The sequence below is a fragment of the Mandrillus leucophaeus genome, unplaced genomic scaffold, assembly GCF_000951045.1.
Source record: "Mandrillus leucophaeus isolate KB7577 unplaced genomic scaffold, Mleu.le_1.0 Scaffold302, whole genome shotgun sequence".
NCBI classification, from domain to species: Eukaryota; Metazoa; Chordata; class Mammalia; order Primates; family Cercopithecidae; genus Mandrillus; species Mandrillus leucophaeus.
Window position 1 is genome coordinate 1,462,436 of NW_012103166.1, and position 21,573 is coordinate 1,484,008.

The following is a 21,573-nucleotide window of genomic DNA, read 5'->3' on the forward strand; positions in this document are numbered from 1 at the left end:
TATATGTAAATTCTGTCAGCTGTACCTGGAAGCCAGGTACATTCAACATGGCGTCTCCTGCCCTCTTTTCCTTGTCACCATTTGTGCTGGTGTCTTGGCAACCTCCAGGTAAAACCACAGGTACAGATATCATGGCGACTCACCAGGTAGAAGCCACATTTTCATAATAAAAGGTTAGGGTGGGAGGCCAGTCTTTTCACAGGCTATGTAAATGGCACATCTGGTCAAACTGATCCCCTGATCCCTATGTAAATCTATTACCACCTCCTTAAGCCTCTGCACAAAATTGATTGCATTCCACTGCAAACCAGAGACCTTTTCTTGGGACACTTGCTTTCTCAGCATGAGGAAACCTTTTTTCTCTGTCTTCTTTTTTGTCTATTAAACCTTCCACTCCTAAACCCACTCCTTATGTTTGTCTGTGTTATGAATTCTTTCTCAGCCAAGACAAAGAACCAGGGTATATACCCCAGACAAAGAAGCCATTTTACTGATTCTTTGCTGTGTTGTAGTGTATAGTCACAATTCTTTGCTGCTTTTATTTTTTTAAGTTAGTGCTTTTGTTTTTAAGCCCTGGCTTTCTAGGGATCACTCTTGGATTAGTATAATTTAGTGGCTAACTGATAGTTGGTTAGATTTTCTTAAATGTTTTGACAGTAGTCTTTCATGTGTTGCCAAAGGGTTCTGTGTGAGATATCATGCCACTAGCCTTCAGACACTTTAAGACTGCTTTATTCCCTGCTTGGACAGGACCTCAGGTCAGTTAGAGATGAATGACTGTTGCCATCTTTGCCAGGTCTTTCCTTGGCATGTGCACAATCTTTTAGATTTTATGAATATGTTGGAACTTTTTAAAATTCCCTATGGTAATCTAGTTCTCAAGAATTTTCTTTTAAATTCTAAGCCAGGCTCCTCTTTGCCCCAACTAACATGATAGCCTTAGGCAGTTGTAATGTTGCCAGCAGTTTGCTATTGTTTTGATAATTGCCTGAGGATAACCCCCCTCCCCTACCTGCTGAGCTGAGTTCTGAGGAGAACCAGAGTGAGGTAGTCACCATAGTCTGAGAATTGAGATTTTTCTGGGAGATGCATGTTCAGACAAAACATTGACTATGTTCTGGGGATGGCTCTTTTAATGGATTCCAAAAGCAGTCAGAGATGCTGGCTTTTGGCCTCTGCCAGTAAACTGGAGAGGGAGGAGTCATGGGAATAGACCCAAGTTTAAAATATCACAGACAACCCTGATATTTTTGGTTGTGTCCCCACCCAAATCTCATCTTGAATTCCCATGCGTTGTGGGAGGGACCTGGTAGGAGGTAATTGAATCATGGGGGCAGGTCTTTCCTGTGCTGTTTTTGTGATAGTGAATAAGTCTCAGGAGATTTGATGATTTTAAAAAGAGGTGTTTTCCTGCACAAGTTCTCTTTAACTGCTGCCATCCATGTAAGACATGACTTGCTACTCCTTCTGTTCCTCCATGATTGTGAAGCTTCCCTGGCCATGTGGAAGTTTAAGTCCATTAAACTCTTTTTCCTGTGTAAATTACCCAGTCTCAGGTATGTGTTTATCAGCAGCATGAAAATGGACTAATAGAGTAAATTGGTACCAGGAATGAGGTACTGCTGAAAAGATACCCAAAAATGTGAAAGCAATTTTGGAACTGGGTAACAGGCAGAGGTTGGAAGAGTTTAGAGGGCTCAGAAGAAGACAGGAAAATGTGATAAAGTTTGGAATCTTTCACAGACTTGTTGAATGGCTTTGACCAAAATGCTGATAATGATATGGACAATGAAATCCAGGCTGAGGTGGTGTCAGCTGGAGATGAGGAACTTGTTGGGAACTGGAGCAAAGGTGATTCTTGCTATGTTTTAGCAGAGACTGGTGGCATTTTGCCCCTCTCCTAGAGATTTTTGGAACTTTAAACTTGGGAGAGATGATTTAGGAGTATCTGGCAGAAGAAGTTTCTAAGCAGCAAAGCAGTCAAGAGATGACTTGGGTGCTGTCAAAGTCATTCAGTTTTAAAAGAGAAACAGGGCATAAAAGTTTGGAAAATTTGCAGCCTGACAATGTGATAGAAAAGAAAATCCCATTTTCTGAGCAGAAATTCAAACTGGCAGCAGAAATTTGCATAAGTAATGAGGAGCTGAATGTTAATCATTAAGACAATGGGAGAAGTGTCTTCAGGGCATGTCAGAGACCTTTGTGGCAGTCACTCCCATCACAGGCGCAGAGGCCTAGGAGGAAAAAATGGTTTTGTGGGCTGAGCCCAAGGTTCCTGTGCTGTGTGCAGCCTAGGGACTTGGTGCCTTGCATCCCAGCCACTCCAGCTGTTGCTGAAAGGGACCAAAGTAGAGCTCAGGCCGTGGCTTCAGAGGGTGCAAGCCCCAAGCCTTGGCAACTTCCTTGTGGTGTTGAGCCTGTGAGTGTGCAGAAGTCAAGAATTAGGGTTTGGGAATCTCCACCTAGATTTCAGAGGATGTATGGAAATGCCTGGAAGTCCAGGAAGCAGTTTGCTGCAGGGATGGGGCCCTCATGGAGAACCTCTGCTAGGGCAATGCAGAAGGGAAATGTGGGATCAGACCTCCATACAGAGTCCCTACTATGGCACTGCCTAGTGGAGCTGTGAGAAGAAGGCCACCGTCCTCCAGACCCCAGAATGGTAGATCCACCAACAGTTTGCACTGTGCACCTGGAAAAGCTGCAGACATTCAATGCCAGCCTGTGAAAGCAACCGGGAAGGAGGTTATACCCTGGAAAGCCACAAGGGCAGAGCTGTCCAAGACCACGGGAACCCCCCTCTTGCATCAACGTGACCCGGATGTGAGACATGGAGTCATAGGAGATCATTTTGGAGCTTTAAGGTTTGACTGCCCTGCTGGATTTTGGACTCGCATAGGGTCTATAGCCCCTTTGTTTTAGCCAATTTCTCCCATTTGGGATGGCAATGTTTAACCAATTCCTGTACCCTCATTGTATCTAGGAAGTAACTAACTTACCTTTTTGCAAGCTCATAGGTGGAAGGGACTTACCTTGTCTCAGATGAAACTTTGGACTGTGGACTTTGGGTTAATGCTGAAATGAGTTAAGACTTTGGGGGACTGTTGGGAAGGCATGATTGGTTTTGAGATGTCTGGACATGTGATTTTGGAGGTGCCAGGGGCAGAATTATATACATGTTGTGGGAGGGACCTGGTAGGAGATAATTGAATCATGGGGGCAGATCTTTCCTGTGCTGTTCTTGTGATAGGGAATAAGTCTCAGGAGATCTGACGATTTTAAAAAGAGGTGTTTCCCTGCACACGCTGTCTTTGCCTGCTGCCATCCATGTAAGACGTGAGTTGCTCTTCCTTGCCTTCGTTCATTATTGTGAGGCATCCCCAGCCATGTAGAACTGTAAGTCCATTAAACCCCTTTTCCTGTATAAATTACCTAGTTTCGGAGTATGTCTTTATCAGCATGATGAAAACAGGCTAATACAACCCCCTGCCCCATCTTACCAAGATTCAGTAGTTGTTTTTTTTTTTTGATAGATAACTTCCAGTTTATTTTTTGACCTCCATGTGTAATCACCTGAGGGATTCTTCCTGCCCATTGCATAAAGAGAGACCATGAAATTGTAGCAGAGAGTTTAATAGACATGAGGCTGGACATGTTATGTGGGAGATGAAGTTTGTACTCAAATCATCTCATTCAAAGCCCATATGTTAGGGGTTTTTCAAGGGCAATTTGGGAAAAGGGGTTGGGGTGGCCAAGTACCAGGTGCTTGCCACTGATTAGCTGGGGCAGAGATGAAATCATTGGGGTTGAAGCTTTCCTCCTGCAGGCCAAATAACTTCTGGGTGGGGCTACAGGAGTGGGGTTGTTGGTCCAGGTAGAGCCATCAGGTCCAGGTGGAGACATGGATGTCAGATATGCAAAAAATTCTGGAAAGATATCTCAAAAGGTCAATCTACCATAGTGGTGTTATTTGCAGGAGTAATTGATGAATTTGCATATCTTATAACCTCTGGAATAATGTCTGCACCTTATCAGGACTCAGGCTCCTCTCCTCCCTTCAGCCTGATGGCCTCCTATTAGCTTTACAAAAGCAGTTGAGTTTTGGGCAATGTCTATTATCATTGAAACTATAGCCTAAGTGTCTTCCAAAGTTAGCATGGCCCAATATCCCAGGAATAATTAAGGAAAGGCAAGATGGGGGTTAGCTTAGCTTTGTTTACTGTAATAATTTTTTCACTGATATAACTCCTGCAAAGGTGATTTTACATGTAGTGAGGAATTGGCTCATGTGATTATGAAGGTTGAGTAATATCATGATCTGCTGTTTGCAAGTTGGACACCCAGGACATCCAGTGGTATAATTCTAGTCTGAGTTCAAAGGCTTGAGAACCAGGGGAGCCAGTGGTATAAATCCCAGTCCAAGAGCAAAAGACCAATATTTCATCTCAAGCAGGCAGGCGGGAAAAAAAAGGGCAAATTCCTTCATCTTCTGCTTTTTTGTTCTGTTCAGGACCTCAGTGTATTGCATGATGCCCACCTGTATTGGGAAGGATAATTTACATTACTGAGTCCACCAATTCAAATGCTAATCTCATTTAGAAACACCCTTCCAGACACACCCAGAAATAATGTTTTATCTAAGCAGTCTGTTGTGCAATTAAGTTGACACACAAAATTTACCATTACAGTTGTTTGGCTTATATTTTTGTTTAGAGGTAGAGTAAATTCACCAAGCTCCTCATTTTGCCATTTCAGAAGTAGGACCTTAATTATATAATCTTAAGACTTAAAATGTTTTCTGAAGGCTTTTGTGATAGCAAATAAAGTTTTGCACCACTTTTATAAATTTTCGAGGGAATCAGCAGACACCAAATGGCAAACCACTGATTTTTTTATCACCTCATTTTAGAAGGTTATATAGATTGTACATTTATTAGTTAAGATTTCTCTACTTTTGGACATATGGGATTATATCAAATTAAAAAGCTTCACAGAAAAGGAAACAATCAACAAAGTGAAGAGACAACCCACAGAATGAGAGAAAATATTTGCAACTATTCACCTAGCAAGAGATTAGTAACCAGATTATATAAGGGACCCAAACAACTCTATAGGAAAAAATCTGATAATGCAGTTAAAAATGGGCAAAAGATCTGAATAGACATTTCTCAAAAGAAGACATACAAATGGCAAACAGGTATATGAAAAGGTGCTCAACATAATTAAGCAGCAGATAAATGCAAATCAAAACTACAATGAGATATCATCTCACCTCATTGGTGAGGTTAAATGGATAAAAGTTAAAATGGCTTTTATCCAAAAGACAGGCAATTAACAAATGCTGCCAAGGATTTGAAGGAAAGGGAACCCTTGTACATTGTTGGTGGGACTGTAAATTAGTACAACCACTATGGAGAAAGGTTTGGAGGTTCTTCAAAAAACTAAAAATAGACCTACCTTATGATCCAGTAATCACACTGCTAGGTATATACCCCAAAGCAAGGAAATCCAGTGTATCAAAGAGATAGTGGCACTTTCAAGTTTATTGCAGCACTATTTACAGTAGCCAATATTTGGAAGCAACCTGAGTGATATGGTTTGGATTTGTGTTCTCACCCAAATCTCATATCCAACTGTAATCCCCAGTGTTCAAGGAAGGGCCTGGTGGAGATGATTGAATCATGGGGATAGGCTTCTCCCTTACTGTTCTTGTGACAGTGAGGGAGATCTGGTTGTTTTAAAGTGTGTAGCATCTCCCCCTTTACGCTCTTCCTCCTCTTCCAGCCATGTAGGATATGTCTACTTCCCCCTTTGCCTTCCGTCATGATTGTAAGTTTCCTGAGGCCTCCCCAACCATATTTCCTGTACAGCCTATGGAAATGTGAGACAATTAAACCTCTTTATAAATTACCCAGTGTTAGGTAGTTCTTGATAGCAATGCGAGAATGAACTAATACAGAAAATTGGTACCTAAGAGTGGGGCATTGCTATAAAGATATCTGAAAATGTGGAAGCAACTTTGAAACTGGGTAACAGGCAAAAGTTAGAACATTTGGGAGGGCTCAGAAAAAGATGGGAAGAATAGGGAAAGTTTGGAACTTCCTAGAGAGTTGGTAAACTATTGTAACCAAAATGCTGATAGTGATAAGGACAAGGAAGTCCAGGCTGAGGTGGTCTCAGAAGGAAATGAGGAACTTATTGGGAACTGTAGCAAAGATCACTTTTGTTATGTGTCATCAAACAGGTTGGAGGCATTGTGCCCTTGCTCTAGAGATCTGCGGAATTTTGAACTTGAGAGTGATGATTTAGGGCATCTGACAGAAGAAATTTCTAAGTGACAAAATGTTCAAGAGTAACCTGACTACTTCTAGCAGCCTATGCTTATATTTGTGAGCAAAGAAATGATGTGGAATTGGAACTTGTATTTAAAAGGGAAGCAGAGTATAAAAGTTTGGAAAATTTGCAGCTTGGTCATGTGGCAAAAAGGAAAAACCCATTTTCTGGGGAGGAATTCAAGCTGGCTGCAGAAATTTGCATAAGTAAGGAGGAGCCAAATGTCAGTAGCCAAGACAATGGGGAAAATGCCTTGAAGGCATTTCAGATACCTTTGCAGCAGCCCCTCCCATCACAGGCCTGCAGGCATAGGTTTCATGGGCCATGGGCTGGGCCCAGGACCCTGCTGCCCTGCACAACACTGGGACACTGCTCCTTACATCCTAGCTGCTCCAGCTCCAGCTGTAGCTAAAAGGGCCCCAGATATGTCTCAGGTCACTGCTCCAGCTCCAGCTGTAGCTAAAAGGGCCCCAGATATGTCTCAGGTCACTGCTTCAAAGGATGCAAGCTGTAAACCTTGGTGGCTTCCACATGGTATTAAGCCTGTAGGTGTGCAGAAGGTAGGAATTGAGGCTTGGGAACCTCTGCTTAGACTTCAGAGGATGTATGGAAATGCCTGTATATCCAGGCAGAAGTCTGCTGCAGGGGCAGAGCCCTCATGGAGAACCTCTACTAGGGCAGTGCAGAGGGGAAATGTGGGGTTCGAGACCCCACACAGAGTCCCCACTGGGGCACTGCCAGTGGAGCTGTGAGAAGAGGGTCACCATCCTCCACACCCCAGAATGGTAGATCCATTGACAGCTTGCACCATGTGCCTGGAAAAGCCACAGGCACTCAACCCCAGCCTCTGAAAGCAGCCATGGGGGCTGTACCTTGCAGAACCACAGGGGCGGAGCTGCCTGAGGCCTTAGGAGCCCACCTTTTGCATCAATGTGGCCTGGATGTGAGACATGGAGTCAAAAGAGGTTATTCTGAAGCCTTGAAGCTTTAAGATTTAATGACTGTCATCCTGGGTTTTGGACTTGCATGGGGTCTGTACGCCTTTCTTTGGCCAATCGCTTCCTTTTGGAACAGGAGTATTTTTCCAATGCCTATATCCTCATTGTATCTTGTAAATAACTAACTGGTTTTGAGTTAGGGACTTGCTTTGTCTCAGATGAGACTTTGGAGTGTGGGCTTCTGAGTTAATGCAGGAATGAGTTAAGATTTTGGGGGACTGTTGTGAAGGCATAATTATATTTTGAAATGGGGGAAAAAATGAGATTTGGGAGGGGCCAAGGGTAGAATGATATGGTTTGTATTTCTGTCCCCACCCAAACCTCATGTCAAATTGTAATTCCCAGTGTTGGAGGAGGTGCCTGGTGGGATATAATTGGATAATGGAGGCAGACTTCCCTCTTGTTGTTCTCAGTAGTGAGATCTGAGAGCTCTCATGAGATATGGTTGTTTAAATGTGTGTAGCACCTCCCCATTTGCTCTCTTCCTCCTTCTCTAGCCATGTAGGACATGTCTGCTTCCTCTTTGCTTTCTGTCATGATTGTAAGTTTCCTGAGGTCTCCTCAGTCATGCTTTCTGTACATCCTGCAGAACGATGAGCCAAATGAACTTCTTTTCTTCATAAATTACCCAGACTCAGGTAGTTCTTTATAGCAATGTGAGAATGGACTAATACACTGAGTGTTCATGAACAGATGAATGGATAAAGAAAATGTGGGACGTATATACAATGGAGTACTGTTCAGCCATAAAAAAGAATGAGATCCTGTTATTTTTGACAACATGGATGGAACTGTAGGTCATTATGTCAGGTGAAGTAAACCAGGCACAGAAAAGCAAATTTCTAACTTATCTGTGAGAGCTAGAAATGAAAACAATTGAACTCATGGAGATAGAGGGTAGAAAAATGGTTACCAGAGACTGGGAAGGGTAGTGGGAAGTTTCGGGAGAAATGAGGATGGTTAATGGGTACAAAAAATAGTTAGAAAGAATAAGACCTACTATTTGATAGCATAACTGGGTGACCATAGTCAATAATAATTTAATTCTATCCTCAAAAAGAACTAAAATGGTAAAAATGGATTGTTTGAAACACAAAGGATAAATGCTTGAGGTGATGGATATCCCATCTACCATGATGTGATTATTGTACATTGTATGCCTGTATCAAAACATCTCATATATCCTGTAAATAAATCAAGAGGATACAGGGAATTATGGCAGACATACCTCTTAACATGGATCCTTCGATGTATGATCCCTTTGCTCTATATATGTTTTGCATTCAATATGTTTGTAATACGACAAATAAATATGAGCCAACTTTTTGCCTCCTTGTAGAAAGAGATCCAGAAAGCTTGTTGGTTGGGGTTCAAGGGAAGTATAAACAAGAAAAGAAGTATAATTTAATTTTTGGAGTAGGAAAGGGCAAAAAGGGACCTCAACTAAAGTGAGAGATAATTTAGACCTATTTTGTGGTGGTAGGCCAAAGGAATCTAGGCTGAGAAAGACCTGGATATGGGCATTGGGAGTGCTCATCCAGACTGAGGAAAGAAACCAGTAAATGCCATCTTGCAAGCTGAAGGACTTCATGTATGGTATGTGTGGTTTCCTAATCTGAAAGAGCTTGTAACTTTTTAAAGTCCTCACTATTTATGTCAGAGGAGCTTTTTAAATTACTAAAGAAAATTGGATAAGTGTGTTACTGTTCTGATAACTTGTTGTAATTGATGCAGGTGACCTACTACAAGGAGTAATATAGGAGATAAAAAAGGTCAAGGTCTCTGGATGGTGGCAGCCATGATGGAAAAGTAGTATCCATTCTATTACCCTGATCCATCTTGATACAACTGTGGGTAACCCCATACAGATCTAGTTTGGGGTAGCTTTAGTTAATCCATTCTCCTATTAAAGTTTCCGTGTGATTAATTGGTCTGAGGAAATGGTTTCCATCCTAATATTTTATTATGGCTCCAAATCCTGTACCCAAGAAGGTTTTCCTAAAAGAAACTAAAAATTTTTAAAAAATGAAATTCATATAATGTTTTCATAACATAAAGTCTCTCTTCCCCTGTTCTCACCTTCCTCAGGCAAGAAGAATCAATGTCTGTGGTGAAACTTTTGCTCTGGTGGAACTGCTTTTCTAGAACTAGTGAGTGACTTGACATTGGAAAAGTTTTATTACTATTAGTAGTTATTATCTCTTATGGCTTGGCTGAGTGAAAGGCTTTTTGTGACACTGACCTCTATTTACATTCTCCTACTACTAAAAAAACTTCCATTTCTAAATCCTGAGAAAAATCATTTTTTCTTTCAAAAAACATTTATTGAGCCCTTGCTATGTGTCAGGCACTGTGGATTCAATAGGAAATAAGACAGAATTCTTAACCTTGAGAATCCATATGCTGGAGGGTGACTCTGATAAGAAAATAAGCAATGCAATTATAACACACTGTGTTAAGAGCTTTGATGGGAAAAGTATAAACAGCTATTGGTGCCTGTAGAAGAAGCACATAACCCAAAGCTGAAGGGTAAGGAGAAGTGACGTAAATATAGTAAAATGTATAGTCAGTTTGTTGTTATAAGGCCTTTGGAGTACTGGAGTTCAGTTGCAGCTACAACATTTACTAGTCCTGTTTCCTTATACAAGTTTCATAATCTTTCAAAGGTTCAGTTTTCTTGTATTTAAAATAGGGGCAATAATAGCACTTACCTCATTGGCTAGCTGTGAAAATAAATGAGTTAATACATAGAAATTGCTTAGCACAGTGCTTTTGTAAATAATAAAAAATGGAAGCTCATTATTACTATGCTGAGAGCTGAGGGGTTATTAAGATTTAAGAAGTGAATGGGAGTGATCAGTGTCAGGAGAAGCATATTCCAGGCAAAGAGAAGAGCATATTACATGCTTGGAGGCAGAACAGATTACGGGGAGTTTGAATAACGAAAAGAAATTCAATATGCTGTAATATTGCGTGTGAAGGGACTGGGCAATAATAGATGAGGCAGGAGAGGTAGACAGGGGACATATAGAGATGTTTAGCTTTTATTCCAAGAATATGCAGAGTCATCAAATGGTTTCTTGCAGGGTATTGACACAATTGGACTTGCAATTTAGATCATGCTAGTTATAATTGGGAAAAATGGATTGAGGAAGAGATTGGAAATTGGGCGACTAAGATGACCTTATTAGAGAAATTTCTATTTAAAAAATGGCTAAGTAAAGACGGTACTGTCCTCCTATTCTCTCAGAAATCAACCCAAGGTAAGAAGAACAAAAAACAGAAATGTAAACTTCATCTTTTTAAAAAAACTAGATGAAACCTATAAACCTTAGCCACAATATATGAAGGGGCATTACCAAGAACAGTTAGGTGCTGCTTGCATCTGTATATCTCAAGCAAAACTGGGGAAATACCCAACAATTTTATGTGGAATTATGGGAAGATGGTAGTGGAAGCCTCCCTAACCCACTCAAGTCAATACTAGTAAGAAGCAGGATTGGTAGGAATGAGGGAAAAATCACACTAATAGGCCATATCTGAGTTTTACATTTTATTTTATTAGCAGTACAGGGTGGAGGAAAGAGACTCTGCATTGGGTACGACCCTATGGCAACTGATCTTTGATGACTTTGGAGAAGTAAAAAGAAAAAAGAAACTTTTATGCATAACCTTGTGTCATAAGAAACATCACTGTCAACTGGGAAGAATTTCTGCCAATCCAGAAATTTTTGGCTTAGCACAAAGGAGGGTCTTAGCTCCTTCCTCTTATAAACCTCCTGCCAATAGTGATCATAAGAAAAACTCATCACATTCAAACTTGAGTAGTAATCGAAGAGGAATTAACACAGGATTTATATAAGTATTTAAAAAAAAAAAAGAAGGAAAGGAACGGTAGACACCAAAACAAGCAGAGAAAGAAAAACTCTCATCAGAATAAAAGTTGTCATAGATCACATAAAAATTTTGGGCCAGGCGTGGTGGCTCACGCCTGTAATCCCAGTGCTTTGGGAGGCCAAGGTGGGCAGATCACAAGATCAGGAGATCGAGACCATCCTGGATAACACAGTGAAAACCCATCTCTACTAAAAATACAAAAAATTAGCCGGGCATGGTGGCGGGCACCTGTAGACCTAGCTACTCAGGAGGCTGAGGCAGGAGAATGGCGTGAACCCGGGAGGCAGAGCTTGCAGTGAGCTGAGATTGCGTCACTGCACTCCAGCCTGGGCGACAGAGAGAGACTCCGTCTCAAAAAAAAAAAAAAAAAAAAACACAAAAAACAAAACAAAAAAATAAAATGGCCAAGTATAAATTAAAATATAAAACAAAACAACAAACATTAATTACGCACTCCTTCTGTAAATATGGACTCAGAACAAAGAACTCCGAGGGCTCACAGAAGACGTACTAAGACCACAGAGGGACTTGACAAATGAGCTCAGGGAAGAAATGGAGAATTAAAAAACTATTTTAGAAATAAAGGTCTTATTGGAAGAAGCCCGAAGAAAACTAGACATAACTTAAAACACTTTGGAGACGCAGAAGATGGAATGAAGAAAAGCAAGAGAAATGAAGCAGAATCCACAAAATATTTAGAAGTATTAAGGACAAAAATAATTGATAGGAAAGATAAAGAGGTCCAATATATAACGATTCAAAGGACTAGATGCAATGTTTAGATATATAATTAAAAAATATTTTCTAGAAACAAAAAATGTCTTGGATATATGTATGGAAATGGTATTCTGTAGCCCAGGAAAACTTGACATGGAATTGTTAACATTTATGTTATGTTCAAACAAAATTACTGTTTCTCAAAGATTAAGACTCTTTTATGCAACTAGGCAAAACAGCCTAATTTCATGTAAGAAAGTAATTCAGACTGGCTCAGACTTCTCCACAGCAGTAATCAATGCTAGGAAACAATGGAATAATGCTTAAAATTCCTTAAGGAGAGAAAGTGTGGACTCCAGAAATGCGTTTCCAGATGAGTTATCTTTTTAGTGAAAAGATAGCAGACATCTTTGAATATGCAAAAACCCAGAGAATATAATTCCATGAATTTTTATAGCAGATGGAAAACCTCAACAACCACAGATAAATGAAGAAATTATGGCAAAAAGAGTGGCAGTGATGTACCGGTATGATTAAATGTGAAATTAAGGTGAAAATAAACATGGAGGTTACAGTTAGAAAGGACTCTGTTTTATAAACTCTGGAAAGTGGAAATAATAGAACAAACAAAAGATGGAAAGGGGAAGAAAAAGTAGGAGGTAGTGTAAGCACGTTTTATAATTAGAAGCTAAAATTATTTAAAATATAGATGAAGTAATTGAAAGTAAATATATTTAAAACTTTAAAGACAAGTACTAAGGCAAATCTTATAATTCACTAACGTTAGGTACTGGAGTAAGAAGAAAGTGAAAATGAAATGGAAATAGACTAATTTATTTAATCATTGTTGATACTGTGGAGTCAATAGATCCCATCCAATAAAATAGATAATTAAATATGTTATACACTTAGAGTTAGCCCACAGATATATGTGCAAATGTGAGAAATAAGGTATATGAAAAAATGTTTATGGCAACATCATTTGTAGAAGCCAAGGACTGTGAATCAGGGAAATGCCCATTAATTGGAACCAGTGAAATAAATGATGGTATATCCATTCAGTAATGCTCAGGGGAGGGAGGGATACATTTTATTGTATACCTTTTGGTAATTTAACAATTTTTGTGCCATGTGTGTATACGCTTTACTTTTTCTTTTTTTTTTTTTTTGAGATGGAGTTTTGCTCCTGTTGCCCAGGCTGGAGTGCAGTGGTGTGATCTCGGCTCACTGCAACCTCTGCCTCCCAGGTTCAAGTGATTCTCCTGCCTCAGCCTCCTTAGTAGCTGGGACTACAGGCATGTGCCACCAGTCTTCGCTAATTTTGTATTTTTAGTAGAGACAGGGTTTCTCCATGTTGGTCAGGCTAGTCTTGAACTCCTGACCTCAGGTGATCTGCCCGCCTTGACCTCCCAAAGTGCTGGGATTACAGGTCTGAGCCACTGTGCCCGGCCTGCTTTATTGTTAAAAATAACTTTTTTTAGTTTTAAAAGTAAATTTGTAAAAAGAGGCTCTTTAAATCATTTGTGTTAGAAATGATGATAGCCCGTGTTAGACAAATGGCAGTGGCATGGATTGGAAGTATTATCAGTCAGATTTGGTGTTAGAATGATGAGCAGTGAGGAAGAGAAAGGAGTCAAAGACAACATCTATGTTTCTTCTAGTTTGGATAACTGGATAGATAGATGGAGGTGGCATTCCACAAGATGGACTCTATTCATTCCCCATGGATCTGTCCTCAGGATTCATTCCTCATCTCCCTCTATAGAATTCTGTTATCTCATCCCATTCAATGACTTTTGATTTTACATATTTGTCAACAGTTTCCGTATCTTTCATAAACTCTAGACTACCTGGTTGTCAGATGCCCCCTGGATGTAACTTATAGCACTTATCCTTAACTAATCACAAGACCCAACCTCATAAACTTTAGATCTAAAATGAACCTTAGAAATGCCTCATGGTCCAGCCCTTTTATTTTACCAATGAAAAGCCTAAGACACAGAGGCATTATGTGACTTTTGGATTTTTCTTATAAATTTAAATAAGTTGGAGTATGAAGTTACATATTTTTGATCTCCCTACCTCTTATTTAAATAATAAACTAAAGCATTTCTAAACAGTGAATACTAGAACAATTTTGTCCTTTAACCACATGTGACAAGTAGGCAACATATGGGAATTAATGACAAATTGTCATCATCTCTGTGATCTCTGCCACACTGGCTTCAAAATCTCTCTAGCTGCCTAGACTCAAAGCCTCCGAGACTTCTTCATTCTCTTATTCTAAGGATCTTCTCTTATCCAACACTCCACATCAACCCACTGTTGAGTGACTTTGGTTCTTTTTCTGAAACATCTTATATCCGTGTCTTTTTCTCTATCACCATTATTACAGCTGTGGTTTACATTTTCATCTCTGGATGATACCAGTGGCCTTCAAACTGGTCTTGATTTTAGGCTTTCTCTTTTTCAGTTTGTCTTTGAAACTACAGTAGTTTTTCCTTATCCATACTTTTGCTTTCTGAAGTTTCAGTTACCCACAATTGCAGTCCAAAAATATCAAATGGAAAATTCCAGAAATAAACAATTTATATTTTAAGTTGCATGAAGCTCTGAGTAGCAGAATGAAATTTCATGTCATCCCGCTCTGTCTTACCCGGAATGTGAATCATTCCTTTGTCCAGCGTATCCTCACTGTACACTCTGCCTGCCCATTAGTTTCTTAGTAGTTGTCTCAGTTATCAGATTGAGAAAATACAGTGTACATTGGGTTCAATACTACCCAGAGTTTCAGGCATCTACTGCCGGTCTTGGAATGTATCGCTGGTGGATAAGAAGGGACTAATACACAGCAAAATGTTTCTTTCTAAAACCGTGGATTTTACTGTGACCTCTTGTAAAATGTTCAATAACTTTTCAAAGCAGATAGATCAAAGTCCAGATTTCTTGATGGCATTCAAGGCCCTCCATGATTTCTAAATAGCCCTTGTTTCTGATTTGATTTCTGAATACACTTGCCACTGCAGCCATACCTGACTCGTCATCTTTTCCGAAATTCAAGCTGTGCTTTTCTACTAATGTGCAGTAGTTTACCTTTTTCCATCTATGTGAAGTAACTTTTCTTTTATTTTTTTGTTGATGATTTAAGTATCCTTAAAGAGCTCATTCATCTGCCATCTACTTTGGGAAGCATTTCTAGAGCAAACTTTCTTGCCCTGTACTCCCATGTCTCTGAATTTGTACCACCGATGGAATTATGTTCTCACAGTTTGCTTTCCATTCTACTTAGTGGTATTGTGTCCACGTACCTTCCTTCATGAAGAGATAACGTATTTTTCGTTTTGGTATACTACACTAACCTTCCCTTTCCCAGTTTTTGCACATTCTCAGTGCTCAGAACATTTTCTGGATTGAATTGAGAACTCTTTGTGACTCCTCTGCAGAACTTCAGCAATCTGAAATTGGATTAAAATCTGAGGTTAATCTGAAATTGGATTAAAATCTGAGGTTAATCTGAAATTGGATTAAAATCTGAGGTAAAATCTGAGGTTAGACACCAGAGGGATTATCCACAAACATTTAAGTAATAGTGGAACAAAAGTACCGTTGAAATGTGTTATACTTCTAAATGGCATTCTGAACCTGTGACCCTTTTTCCCCCAATTTTCATATCCTATTTATTTTGCAATTTGTTACAATTGGGGCATATTTTAAAAAGTGAAACATTATACTTAATATGACTGATTTCCCAAAGGGACTAGATTATGAATGCAAAGAATTTGTTCCCTGAGATAGTAATGCAAGTTTTGAAACTTTTTTTTGGAAAACATATAAGATAGAGTAGAAAAGTTGTTTTGATTTTTAAAAAATATATGCCAGCCAATTGAGGACATCACCTTTGTGTGCTTTACATTTTCTCCCACTAGAGGGCAGCAAAGATTCATAATTGAATCAGGCAATAGCTAAAAATGCTTGGGGATTACTTTTGATATACAGTTTCCAATGCTAAATTGCACAAAATGCCTTTTCCATTAATTTAAAAAACATGTTTTATTGACTTTCTGGCCAAGTGGAAACTAATCCCTAGTAAAGGCTTTTAAGTTTAGTAAAGCAAATTGTGCTATATGGCAGAACAATTTTCTTAACTTAGTTTTTGTCTTCATTTCTTATTTCATTTATTCATGCAGCAAACACGTGTTAATCTCTATTGTGCTAGGCACTGTGCTGTTCTTGAGGGTACAAAACTGAATAAGACATAGTCCCTGCTTCAGAGAACACTGTTTCATGAAAAAAAAAATTGTTTTAGTGTTTCTATACTAAATACAATGGAGTATGCAAATATGTTATAAGACATAGTAATACATAGCATGTGTTGAATGCTTGTAATATGTTAGGCACTGTTCTAAGTGTTTTGCTTCCACTATATCACTTACTATTCACATTCTAAGAAGTAAGAATTAGTATTCCCATTTTATAGGTAGGAAACAGAGGCACAGAAAAGGTTAAGTAATCTGCCACACATCATACGACATATAAATGATGGAGTCAGCATTTGAACTAAGGTGGTTTTAATACACCTGCATACTTCATCACTGTACTGTACTGTTTCCCACATAAGTTTTGTTCTCCAAAAGAAAACCAAATTGACTGGGTGTGGTGGCTCACATCTTTAATTCCGGCACTTTGGGAGGTTGAGGTGTGAGGATTGCCTGAGCCCAGGACTTGGAGGCCAGCCTGAGCAACATGGTGAGACCCTGTCTCTCTGGGAAAAAAAAAAAAAAAATTAGGTGAATGTGGTGGCACGTGTCTGTGGTCCTAGCTGCTCGGGAGGCTGAGGTGGGAGGATTGCTTGAACCTGGGAGATTGAGTCTGCAGTAAGCTGTGTTTGCACCACTGCACTCCAGCCTAGGTGGCAGAGCAAGACCTTTCCTCAAAAAAACCAATCACATATGGAGAAATGAGACTTCTTGGAAAAATAAACAGCATCATATGAAGTAAGTGCTTTCTCTTGAGGTTTGTAATGGAGTCTCAATAAAGGTACTCTCCTTTTCCACCTGGATTATTGAACAGTTTGAGGAATAAAACAAAAGAGTTGGGTGATGGGGTCAAAATATCACACTCTGATAGAGGCCAAACTGGAGGATTTGTTAGCCAAATGATATCAAGTCCCCAAGTTAGCAGGCGCTCTCTACCTCTCCACCCCAGGAAGGCTAGGTGTGGGGTGAGCCTCACCCCCGACCTGTGCTTGCTGGGGTAGATTCCCTGGAGGAGTGGTGACGTGTGTGCTCTCCATAGGCAGTTTGCTCCCCAGAGGGAAAATGGGAGGTTCTGAGCCAAGCATGCCCAATTTACCAATAAGATAAACCACTTCGTCTCCTGTGAGCAGAGATGCCGTAATTATAGTTACCGAGCTCCTCCAGGGAAGGAAACAGCCGAAGTAGTGGAGATGATGCATTCCTCCCTAATATTTCCCAACTTCTGACAGCGATTTCCTTTTTTTGAGAACGGTATTATGGTGGACAAAATAGGGGCTCCCAGAGATGTCTGCATTCTGGTCCTGGAGCTTGTAAATGTCCTGTTACATGGCAAAAGGAAATTAAGGTTGTAGATGAAATTAAGTTCACTAACCATCTGACTTTAAAATAGGAGATTATCCTTGATTATCTAGGTGGATCCAGTGTAATAAATCTTAAAAGTAGAAGAGAAATGTGGAAGAATAATAAAGGTGGCAGCACAAAATAGCAGAAGTTCATAACGCAGAGGCACATATGATGAGGGCATTAGTAATCTGCAAGAAGATTCAAAGGAGTTGAAAGAGTCTCAGACAGGATGAAGTAGTGTAGTTCAGTTGCTTTTCTCCATTTGAAGATTCCTTGGTATTTCTGGACTGTATTAATATAGCTTACATTTCATTTTAAGAATTTACAGCCATATATATGGTATATGGCTGGATATGTGTGTATATATACACATGTATATATGTATATATGTGTGTGCATGTATATATATGTAGTTATATACGTGTGTGTATATGTGTGTGTGTGTGTGTGTGTGTATATATATATTCTACTTGAAGTCAGAGCCATGTTTCCCACTTCCACGTGTATGTCCAAAAGCCTGGGCCATAAGGGGTAGACCAGTTAATAAAGCCTTGAGGGTGAGTATTCCCACCAGTAGGTACTCTCCCATCAAGAAGAGTGCTTGAAAGCCAAGTCACCGTAACCATGATAGAGTTTATTCAATACATTCATTGTTTTCGTAGAGTTTCTACTAAGTACTAAACACTGTGTTAGGTAGTTGCTGGAGTTAAATATAAATAAATAAATAAAACAGTTTTCATCCTTAAGGAGTTCTAAGTATACTTGAAAGACATGCAAGTGGATAGTTAGAACACGATATAAGATAAGTAAAAAATAAAGAAGTTTATAAGACACAACCTTCCATGGGCCCTGAGTATCCCTGTATACTCCTTCTGGGTATACCAAGAATGAAAGCTTCTGATTTATCTCTACCTAAGCCATTCGCAGCGTTGGGTTTACAGCATGCAACCTTGAGGGTTAAGGTAATTTCTTCCCCCAAAGAATAGGCTTGCTTACTGTAAAAGTGCTGAATCTCCAACTTTAGTGTTTCTCTCCTGTAAGGCAACCTACTGCATGTGTAGGCCACGGTCCCTAACTCAATGTTGTTTTTTTCTGTGAGACTTGGAGGATGCGAGGAACTGGCATGAACATGAAGCTTTGGCTACTACTTTTGCTATAAGTAATGAAATCCTTTGTCCCTATCTAGGAATCTCATGTCTTCTGCCAAGATCCATGAACAGTAATAGGTTAATTTGTTAGCTTGTAAGTAGGGTAGAATCCTAGACCCTTCACAATCCCTGACTGTACTCTACCTTGGGAAAGTAAACTGATATTTCAGCTGAGACTTGAAGAATGAATGTGGATTTTTAGGCTGACAATAGGGTTACCCCTACCATGTCAGATAACAGAGTCAGGCAAGGCCACCATGTGAATATTTTAGCTCTCTTGTTATTTCTGACCCTTGTATGTCTACTTGGTTCATTGTTCAGTTCTTGGAAATACTGTGTATATTCTCTTTGTGCCAGATTTTTTATAGTCCATAGTTATTAGTGTGAAGGAGAGGGTATTAACAAAGACTATACGTTCTCAGATATGAGCATGAACCATCCAAAGTGTGTATGTATCAGATTCAGCTTCTTATTGTCATTTTTCAAATACCAATTTTGTTTGAGTTTTTACTTTGATACTTTTCTTTAGCTCATTTTTCAATGTGAAATTAGTTTTCCTGAACTTTTGGAATAGGGTGGGTTTTAGGAAACTTTTTCATAATATTACAGAACTCCTTCCTTTATCTGATGTTAAAAATATAGAGACTTGTCCAGGCTCGGTGGCTCACGCCTGTAATCCCAGCACTTTGGGAGGCCGAGGCAGCCGGATCATCTGAGGTCAGGTGTTTGAGACCAGCCTGGCCAACATGGTGAAACTCCATCTCTACTAAAAATACAAAAATTAGCTGGGTGTGGTGGCAGGAGCCTGTAATCCCAGCTACTTGGCAGGCTGAGGCAGGAGAATTGCTTGAACCTGGGAGGTGGAGGTTGCAGTGAACCGAGACTGCGCCATTGTACTCCAGCCTGGGCAACAAGAGTGAAACTCCATCTAAAAAAAAAAAAAAAAAAAAATAGAGTTGCTCCCTGGGATTTTCTGGCTTTGTTCACCTACTCTACTTTGGTGTGGATATTCTCGTTCCTCTTTTCCTATTCTGTTCAATTTTGATTGCACTCACAGCAGATTCTCTCTTTGTTCCACCCTTCTCTAGCACTCCTAGTTCTTTTTCAGCATCTCCGTCCTGGAAGACATGAACTGATAAAAGGATTCTGTTGTTACATCTGTCAGAAGGTGCCTAATTGCTTCTTCATCTTTCCTACCAAACAAATGCTAATACCATACAGATTTTCTGGCTGTCAGTGGTTCACCACTACCCATTTGTATGTTGTGGTTTATAGGAGTACCTTGTTGTTCAATTAGTAAATAAATATTACTCATTTTTTGGTTGTTTTTTTTTTTTTTACTTCGCTATGTAGTTCTTCTTTCCATTTTGTGTGGGGACTTGAAAAAATGGAGAAGCTATATTTCCACTCCTTCACATATTAAAATTTTTATCAACTATAACTATTAATATCATTAGTTCGGCCAGTATATTCCTGCTACATGTTATACCTCATGAGGTAATTTACCAAGATACTGCACCTTTACGAAAATGTCTCTTATAATCTGTTAAGATCCTATTTTCTGATTGAATCTAGGCTATCTTCTGATCTTAATTGGATTTCTCCCTTAGAAGTGCTCATGTTGATTAGCTGAGATGTATAAATACTCTTGGATATTCTATTTCTCATGATAAATTATTCATATATTCAATTCAGGTTAAGCCTTCTTTTGGGCCTACTATTTGTGCCACACAGTATGAGTTGGGTACGAGAATCAGAGAGTTGAATAAACCATAGTCCCTACACTGAGAAAGCTCAAAGGCAAGTGGTTTGCTGGCATTAGGGACCTGTCTTTACCTCTGATGATGTCAGACCCCTGACAGAAAAGGAACCTAGGCTTTTTGACTGTCAAAGCTTTGTGAAAATATCTAGTGAACTATCTGGAAGGTAGAGGGAAGTAAACTGCTGCTGAGCCCCAAATTAATGTGGAGGACAATACTTTGCTTTCAGTATTGATATTGAAGATGCCTGGTGGTTACTAAGGATTTGTCATCCTAAAATGTGGTTGGGTACGGGCATTTACTGACATAAATTTTTCCTAAGAAGTGTTTTCAACCAGAGTAAGTTTGACAGTCTGGTTTAAGGGTCTCCGAAGCCCACACGTGTAAATGGCCAGCAGCTTCTTCAGGGAGTTCTCCATGGTAGGGTGTTTGAGTCAGAGCTCATTCCACTGACATGGAGCTGATGCAGTGTAATCCCTGGGAAGTGTCCAAAAAAGTACAGTGCTAATGACTGAAGGTGAAATACTTGATGTGCTAACATTTTGCTGAGGATTTTTGCATCTGTGTTAATGAGGGATATTGATATGAAGTTTTCTCTTTTCATTGTGTCTCTGCCAGATTTTTCTATCAAGCTGATGCTGCCTTCATAGAATTAGTCAGGGAGGAGCTCCTTCTCCTCGATTTTTTTTGAATAGTTTCAGCAGAATTAGTATCAGTTATTCTTTGTATGTCAGTAGAATGCATCTGGTCTAGGGCTTTTTATGGTTGGTAGGTTCCTTATTATTGATGCAATTTTAGAAGTTGTTATTGCTCTATTCACGGTTTCAGTCTCTTCTGATTCAATCTTAGGAGTTTATGTGCTTCCAGGAATTTATCCATTTCCTCTAAATTTTCTAATTTGTGTGCATAGGGTTGTGCATAGGAGTCTCTGAGAATCTTTTGTATTTCTGTGGGATCAGTTGTAATACTGTCTTTGCCGTTTCTGATTGTGTTTATTTGGATCTTCTCTTTTTTTGTTTGTTAATCTAGCTAGCAGTCTATCAATCATATTTATTTTTTGAAGAACCAACTTTTTGTTCCATTGATCTTCTGTATGGATTTTTGCATGTCAGTTTCATTAAGT

The 21,573-nt window shown here is 39.5% G+C and overlaps 1 protein-coding gene across 1 annotated transcript in view; it reads left to right on the top strand.

Moving 5' to 3' along the window:
* IGSF11 (immunoglobulin superfamily, member 11) overlaps positions 1-21,573 on the top strand; it is a 206,091-nt gene that overhangs the window by 21,234 nt on the left and 163,284 nt on the right. The window contains exon 2 of the mRNA XM_011987198.1: positions 9,417-9,478. Within this exon, the coding sequence (XP_011842588.1) occupies positions 9,430-9,478 (49 nt within the window). The 5' untranslated portion in view covers positions 9,417-9,429. The remainder of the gene's footprint in view (positions 1-9,416; positions 9,479-21,573) is intronic.